This window comes from Sinocyclocheilus anshuiensis, unplaced genomic scaffold (genome assembly GCF_001515605.1).
Source record: "Sinocyclocheilus anshuiensis isolate Anshui unplaced genomic scaffold, SAMN03320099.WGS_v1.1 scaffold1318, whole genome shotgun sequence".
Taxonomy (NCBI): Eukaryota; Metazoa; Chordata; class Actinopteri; order Cypriniformes; family Cyprinidae; genus Sinocyclocheilus; species Sinocyclocheilus anshuiensis.
Window position 1 is genome coordinate 157,382 of NW_015557160.1, and position 8,893 is coordinate 166,274.

At 36.1% G+C, this 8,893-nt stretch overlaps 1 protein-coding gene across 1 annotated transcript in view; it reads left to right on the forward strand.

Moving 5' to 3' along the window:
- The window catches only part of LOC107678300 (tyrosine-protein kinase CSK-like), a 31,728-nt gene that overhangs the window by 10,376 nt on the left and 12,459 nt on the right, over positions 1 to 8,893 (forward strand). The window contains exons 2-3 of the mRNA XM_016473517.1: positions 8,082 to 8,182; positions 8,306 to 8,419. Coding sequence (XP_016329003.1) covers positions 8,168 to 8,182; positions 8,306 to 8,419 — 129 coding nt within the window. The 5' untranslated portion in view covers positions 8,082 to 8,167. The remainder of the gene's footprint in view (positions 1 to 8,081; positions 8,183 to 8,305; positions 8,420 to 8,893) is intronic.

Below are 8,893 nucleotides of genomic sequence, written 5' to 3' on the forward strand. Positions count from 1 at the left end.
AATTTAATAGATTGTTAATAATTTGTACATCTTTATTTGCTTGATTTTAAACTTATTTTGTTTAATATTAACAACAATAATTATTTAAAAATGTATCAAAGATTGCTCTCACAAAGAGGAATGTTAAAAATATTGCTATATTTTACCAAAGTAGTTTCAAACTAATTATTATTTTTATTATTATTTTTAATAATAATAATTACAATAATAAATAATCAGTTTAAAATCAAAGATTGCTCTCATATAGAGGAATGTTAAACACTAATGATTCAAAGGTGTTTGGTTTAATAGCCTGCAGGCTTTGTTTCAGGACCAAACTGTAAAGATGATCAGGATGCCCTCTGTATGAGGGGAAAATGAGGGGAATACGAGGGGAGAAGTGGGTCTGGAATTGAATTGAATCTTATAGTCATGATAAAATCTAAAGTCAATGTGTATAAGTTATATATATATATTGTTCAAATATATTGTTTATATTTTTAAAATTCCTCTTTGTTAATTGTTTATTTCAATTTACATTATTTACAAAAACCTTATCCAGTAAAAAAAAAAAATATATATATATATATACATACACGCACACACTTTTCTGTCTAATTTATTTCAAAATGGTTATTTTTAATACAATTTAAATTTAATTCACCTTTAATCCTTATCCAGTAATCTAAATAACAGGAAAAACAATGGAAAAATTAATTGGTGTAGAGTTCTGCCATAGTCTTGTTAGAGCTTAAGTTACTCAACACCTAGTTTTAGCCTCAGACGTCACGCCCACTGACGGTTGGCTGAACGTCTGATGCATACGCACACAAAATTGGAAACACTTCGGGAGTTTCGAAGTCGTCATCAGATTGGTTGAATTATACAGGATTTCCGGGAGACGTGCGTGTCGCGTTCTTTAACTTTCCGCCTGGAAACAAATATGCCGTGACGACAAACCCCCTCATGTTAGAAGAAAGCCGTCGTGTTTACAACTGGGACAATGAGCGCTTATCATGATCAACTAAACGATGGATTTTCAAAAGTATGTGAAATATTTAAAGTTCGCGGCATAGAATCTTTAAAATAAGTTCAAGAGTTTTTACACGCGGTCTGTTATTGTGGGGACATTTCCATGGCCCTAAACATGATGCGGCACAAAACAAAACGTGATTGGTTGCTTTATCTGTCAGTCATATGGCCTCTTGGGCGGGACTTAGCCATTCAAAGCGGCCAAGTTTCCCAGACCTTCTGCCGTCAGTCTGAAGGTCTGGCTACGCAAGACTACTCAACACCTTTACTAAACACTTATGTTTGTATGTGCAGTTGCATAAAGGATTTTTAAGGATATCTGAGTTGTCCTTAAAACCAAAGTCGATGTCCATTTGGCCTTGATAGAGCCGGGATGGAGTGTCCAGTTCTGGCGTACAAAGGCACTTTTGTCAAAGTCTGTGAATAAAAGGAAAGGCTTTGGTTCTGCATCATACCCTCTGGAAACTTCCGTAGTCCCTGTCATCTTCGAGCCACCAGAGTTGCCTGCTCCGTGCCAGTGAGCTGCCTGCTGGCCTCCAAAAGTCTGCTGCAAGTTTTTAGAGACTCAAGGAATGAAAAGTTCTCTTATGCGAGGCGTAGCCCTGCCGATGCAGTCCTTAAACAATGATATCATTTGTAACAAGGGATTTGCCAAGGCACACCCCGAAATTGTTGCTGATCACAGAATAGCCTCATTGATTTTGATTGGTGAATGCATTCCTCTTTGAATGTCAACCTCTTGTTTTCTAAATGAACGGTTTTTGTGGTTGGATATTGCTCAGATTTGGCAGTATCCTGATTTTTTGATGTGACACATCTTATTTGTCTGTGTGCAACATATTTAGGTGTTTTCACATGATTGCATCATTTGTTTCCCTCTGTTACGGTTGTTTAGGGTGAGCTTAAACTCAATAACACCATCTGGACGATTTCCACAGCTTAGTGTCAGTGCGACAGTCCAATTATTTAATGCAAGTCTGTTACTTCATATTTTTTCACAGGGCCTGTTCACAGGGTTAGCATATAATTTATATTTATGTTTCTAGGTGGTTGCTAGTGTGTTATGGGCAGGTCCTTTAATGAAAATCAATGGGATTTTTCTTTTGTTTTATCATCTATCAGGCAAAAGTACAATTTCAGATTGAGTTCTGTACCAAAAGTGTATTGCTTGAGGTTAGAGGGATTGTTCAAATCTCTAACTCAAGTATATGTGATGAATGATGTATGTGATGATGAGTAATAATAATGAATGCCTTGGCAAACAGCACTAATAAAATGTCTTGTTAAGCACAGGTAGCTTCAAGTGGCAAACAAGTGGATTATGAGAGAGTGATATTAATAGCTCATTGCTTTATTTGGCAACTGCGGTAAAGAGGAGGTTAGTTAAATTGAAACAAAATGTCTTCCTGCCACTTCTTGCAGATGACTTGTGGCATTTTTTTATTGCACAGTTCATTTCACAATCTTTCCACTTTTTAATTTTTTTATTTTACTATCTTAGTTTTGTTTTTTATTATTGTTTTGTTTAGTTTTTGTTTAGTTTAGTTTTTTGTTTGTTTCTCCGTTTGTTTTGTGGTTTATTTGTTTTTTATTTTTGGTTTTCATTTTGTTTTGTTTTTGTGGGTTTGTTTGTGTTTTGTTTTTGTTTAGTTTTCATTTTGTCTTGTTTTTTGGTTTGTTGTTTTTATTTTTGTTTTGTCTTGTTTTTAGTTTCTTTTTTTTTTTTTTTTTTTTTTTTTTTTTGTTTTTTTAAGAATTCTCTTCTGCTCAACAAGGCTGCATTTATTTGATCCAAAGTACAGCAATTTTTGTTTTGTCTTGTTTTTAGTTTCTTTTTTTTTTTTTCTTTTTTTTTCTTTTGTGTTTTCTTAAAATGCAACACTCAATTTTATACAATATTTAACTTGCTCCATGTCTCTCATCAAGGGATTCTTGGCCTAAAAAAGTTGAAGATCTCTGACCTACGACAAATAAAATGGTTTCATTCTGCCCTGAAAAAGTAGCTATTTAATTCCTTGTATTTTGAAAAATAACCATTAAAACACAAGATTTTTAAGACATAAGAATAGGGCTGCACGATTAATCGCATGCGATATTTAACGCGCATCTTATCAGTAAAGCCGGTTCTGTAATCAGCGGTAAATCTCCATCACCTGCGTGCTTTCACATTGAGTTTCCACTTTTTAATTTTTTTATTTTACTATCTTAGTTTTGTTTTTTATTATTGTTTTGTTTAGTTTTTGTTTAGTTTAGTTTTTTGTTTGTTTCTCCGTTTGTTTTGTGGTTTATTTGTTTTTTATTTTTGGTTTTCATTTTGTTTTGTTTTTGTGGGTTTGTTTGTGTTTTGTTTTTGTTTAGTTTTCATTTTGTCTTGTTTTTTGGTTTGTTGTTTTTATTTTTGTTTTGTCTTGTTTTTAGTTTCTTTTTTTTTTTTTCTTTTTTTTTCTTTTGTGTTTTCTTAAAATGCAACACTCAATTTTATACAATATTTAACTTGCTCCATGTCTCTCATCAAGGGATTCTTGGCCTAAAAAAGTTGAAGATCTCTGACCTACGACAAATAAAATGGTTTCATTCTGCCCTGAAAAAGTAGTTATTTAATTCCTTGTATTTTGAAAAATAACCATTAAAACACAAGATTTTTAAGACATAAGAACCATTAAGACAAATTTGGACATATTTGAAAATGAAAACATTTTCCTGTCTTTAAATGATTCATGCTATTCCTGTGTTTGGGGAGTATAAAATTAGGTAGTCAGAGCAGCGGGTGAAGACTGTTTTTAAAGGGAAGTGTGTTATATCCTCACTGTATGGGCTTCTGTGGATTGTGCAGTTGTTGGTGCCCCTTTTGCCGTCTGCTGCTCTAGGCAGCACCCTTCAACCCATAGTGCTCATCTCCCACCAATGCCTGCGTACCAATACAGGAAGACCGTTTTAGTCTCGGCAGCTCAGACAGGAAGTGACTTCATGTTGTGGAGCTCGCTGCAGCTTTCAAGCCAGAGCTACTTTTAATTGAACAGATTGGCAGTCAGTGTTGGTTGACATCTTAATGAGGTCAAGGCGCTCAGTGTCATATCATATCTAGTTCACAAGCACACAGCATGTACTGCACTTGTGAAAATGAGGTGGGAGGATTGAACCGGTGTGAATTTCACTGTTCCACACAAAGAATGATAGAAAACTGTTGCAAATGCCTGCAAATAGTATCAAAACAAACTTGTACAGCCTTTAAAGTCAACAAAACAGAGCCTATTTACTTTCTTAATGACCGTTCCTGATCGTATTGTGCACGAATGAATGGCACCGATGAATAAAATCCAGGCCCGCACCTTCTCTTCTCGTCGAATTTTTTGCTCAGAAATACATCACATTACGAAACAAAATGGGTTGCGAATGCTGTTTTATGTTGACTTTTAAAGCACCTTTTCTGTTTAAGAATAGATAACTTGTTAGATTTCCGCCTATAATTAACTGCTCAGTTGCAGCTACGTTTTCTGTTATGTTGTTCACTTTTAATGTCGAGCAGAAATATTTCAGGTACATTTGGTTTCTGATTCCAGGTACAGTTTAAATCCCATGAGAAATCGTCCCTAACTGCCTGCTAATTTGTCCCCATGAGGGTGTTATGTGAGGATGGCAGACTCTAGGGGTGCTCCGATTGATCGGCTACCGATCACTATCGGCCGATAATCGATTTGGGATGATTGATCGGCGGTCTCTAAAAAGGCCGATCTCAAAAAAACGATGAGGTGAAAAGCTGATGAGGCGCCTGCCGTCAGAGGTTTGGCACGACATGCAGCGGCACCGTCTCAGTCTCTGTCCAGTGCGGGTGAAATAATTATAATGCTGAAGGTGAGGTACTCACCTTCATATGTCTTAATTAAATAACTTATAAAGTAATTTGAAAACCTTGTGTGAGACGTAATTTCACAAACAGCGTGAGTGAATCACCACTCGCGCGCTCTCTCTCAAAATACGCAAAAATGTCTTCGAATCACCACACATCGCATCTGTCTATAAGCCAGCTGCACAGTTGACACAGGAATTGTCACTTGCACAATCGAGGAAGTGTCACATCATCACTAAAGTTTATAAATTGCATTACTTTTTAATTCTTGCCAGTGTAACCATTCAGCGCTCGCGCGCTCTCCTGAAGATCGTGCGCTCATGCACACTCGCAGCACACACACATAACGCCAGGTTCACATTACTCCGTTTGCAGTGCGAATGTGGTGCGTATTTTTTCCGCGCTCATGTTAACAGATTAATAAAGCGTGCACACGGTTGCGGTCCGGCAGTGCGTTCAGGAGCAGTGCGTCTGCAGCAGAGCAGAGAATGTTTCCACACTATTTTAAAAATATGTCTATTTTTGCTGCGCTGCAAGCCTGAATTAAAGTAACAAGGCATTTTTTGCAGTAAATATGAACATGGATTGACACGAAAATTTTGTAATTACACCATAAATGTATATTATTAAAGTCTACTGTGTTTCACAGTCATAAGGCAGTAGAGCTGACTATTTCTGTCAAAGGTAAGTTTGTGATAATGTAAGAAAAGTAGTTTAAATGTTTTGCCACTTGCTTGAGCAACTTAATATATAAGTAAATGCAAAAGTAAAAAGCATTGAATAATGTGTTGCTTATATTTATTGTGTTTAAACATGTCTATGAAAGATTGTATTACTCTACTGTGTAAAAAAAAATTGCAATGCTGAAAAGCACTTTGAGTGACAGTGTTTGGATTTGAAATCAAAATAATGGTTAAATGCTGTGTTTGTGGTAAACAGCCACGGATCAGTAATGGACTCCTGTGTGAAAGCTGCTTCCCCTCTCACAAGAGTCACTTAAGAGGGGAATTCCCCCCATTTTCAAAAATGAAATTCAGGCCCTGAATAAATGTCTAAAAATCCTGATTGGAGTATCACTATAAATAGTTATAAATGATAAAAAGAAGGCTTTAAAAAGATCGGTATCGGTGATAAGTATCTTATATATTCTGTGATCGGCGATTGGCCTCAAAAATCCTGATCGGAGCACCCCTAGCAGACTCACATGTGTCATTTGTTTTAGTTTAAGTTCAAGTTCAGTTCAGAAGTTTCTTCTCCCTACAAAACTTGTCATAGTGGAAAGAGAGCGATAATATCTTTGAGATGCACATTGCTCATCACCACGAAAGTGAAAAGTGTTTTTTGTTTTTTTTTTAACTTCTCATTTCTGATTTCTGGTGTTCTCAATTCTCAAGGTGTGGTGTGAGCTTAATTTTTTCCATAGTAATATATTTTTATTTGTGGAACAGCACAGCTTTATTTTAGGGCTGCACGATAAATCGTTCATATATGATCGTGGTTTTGCGCAGCTTGTCAGTGAACAACGGCTCTGTGTAGTAAATGCTGCTTCATGTGAAACCACGCATGTGATCGAGATTTACTGCTGAATACAGAACAGGCTTTACTGACAAGATGCGCATAAAATATCGCATGCGATTTATCGTGCAGCCCTACTTTATTTAACCTCATGTTAACATGAAGAGACCAAGTCTCACAGAGCCAGATCTTTGAGTAAACAGCACTAGATCTAATCTGGTGGCCACTTAGACCAAAAGAATCAGACTGGCATGTAAACATCTGATTGAACGGCATATTTATCTGAAATCTACCACAATAATAGACCAGCATGAAAAAGAAAAAAATGTGTATAACTGCATTAATTTTATTTAGTTTATTTAATTTCACATATTTAAGAATTAATAATGGCAACAGTCTCCAAAATATGGATGTACAAAAAACCCTGAAAGTGGGTGGGTGTGTATATATATACTCACAAAACAAGAAGTTACCTAATTTGTGATTATTATCCTATATAAAGTTTCTGAGTATTTAAAAGAGGCCCATTATTGGTCATATAGGTTCATCAGCAGTGTTGGGGAAAGTTACTTTTAAAAGTAATGCATTACAATAAAAAGTAACTAATTACATTACTTTTGCGTAACTTTTTCTCATCTGCCTTGGCCTCCGTTTTCTCCCTTCAGAAACAAACAAAAAAAAGAATCACAAATGTTGTTTATCTAAAGTCATTTTTGCTCATTAATATGGTTGATCATCAAAGGTCAGCAGCAAAGATTTAATAAAATGGAATTAAATAGGCCTACTTAAAGGATATTTGTGTTATTTAACATGTTTGCGTCATGTCCTGAGTTTGCATTTTGCCTCTTTTTATTCACTTTGAGGAATACTGAATCTGATTTTGTGCGAGTGAGATGAGTAAATACATGTTGACATTTAGTCTAGAACTACAGTAACATCATGTTCACACAGCGCACACAACGCCTCTGCACTTACTCCTGATTTCTCTCAACATGCGGACAGGAGAGCTGTCAGTCAAGACATGAGAAACAAAGTAACTGGCGTTAAAAAGTAACTCAGATATTTTCTTGTAAATTAAAAAGTAATGCATTACTTTACTAGTTACTTTAGTTACTTAATCGATTACTTAACTCGCGTTACTTGTAATGTGTTACCCCCAACACAGGTTAATAAATGCTGTAATCATTACTTTACTAGTTACTTGAAAAAAGTAATCGGATTACGTAACTCTTGTTATTTGTAATGTCTTACCCCAACACTGTTCATCAGTATATTTAGCTTTAGTCTAGGCTAATGGTAGAGGCTTTTCCAAGTGTACAGTGTTTGTTTTAAGGCTGGCTTGATGCCCTCTGCTCACACTGAATATTTAACAGGCTTTTTGCAAGCCTGCTTGCTGCTTGCTGCTCAGCACTTCTTCCTGTCTGAGGCATCGGAAAATCTACAGCCGCCACTTCCCCTTTGAAAGTGTGTGTGCTTGAACTGTATTTGCTGGTAAACAATGTTTGCTGACATGCTTGGTACATCTAATTTTGAGTCATTGTTTAAATTTGAGTTAATTTTCTGTATCTGTCTGTCTTGTAACCACTTTTCAGGATTTAGCATTGAAGTGTTTTTAATGTTTTTTGAGTGTTTGATTAAATAGTATTGCAATTTTAATTTAAAGTGCTTTCGATAATGAATAAATGTATATATTTTTTTCTTTGGCCAGTTCTGGCTGCAGCTGTATGCCTCAGGCTCGGCTCTGATGTTACCGGTTGAAACGGGTCGACTGTGAGAGGACGATTTCCCTCAGCTATGTCTACCTTTGAGGTAACACAAACCTTGAAATGTTGCCATTAGGATATAATGTGAATTATGACTTTATTTCATTTATACAGCATCCTGTGTTTGTACATCAAGGGCTTTTTCTTATACTCCCATTCCCCTCTCTAGACAATCTGGCCTCCGGGCACCGAGTGTGTGGCCAGGTACAACTTCCCTGGAACGGCTGACCAGGACTTGCCTATGTGCAAAGGGGATGTCCTTACTATAATTGGAGTAACTAAGGTACATTTCTGAAATGTTAGAATGACATGTATTTAGATTGTCACTTATACTCTCTCTCTCAGCCAAAAAATTATCCTTTTAAAAACATTTGTGCTGTCAAACAATTAATCGCGATTAATCGCATACAAAATAAAAGTTTTAGTTTGCATAATGTATATGGGTGTTCTGTGTATATTTATTATGTATATATAAATACACACACATACAGTATATATTTTTAATAGAGCCCGCTTATCACATTGATCACATCGCGCGGTGCGACAAAATACAATAGAATTCTATTGTATTTTGTCACGCCGCTCGCGTCCGGTTTCAGTAAACTGATGCCTCGTTCTATTTATGACGTGCTGACAGAAGTTCAAATGATTTTCAACGGTCGCTTTGACGCGTTCTGTTGCAGCGCAGACACGGTGTCAGCATAGTTTGTCAGTACAGTCAGTAACGTAGCAGATTGAAAAGTTAGTATCTTTCTGC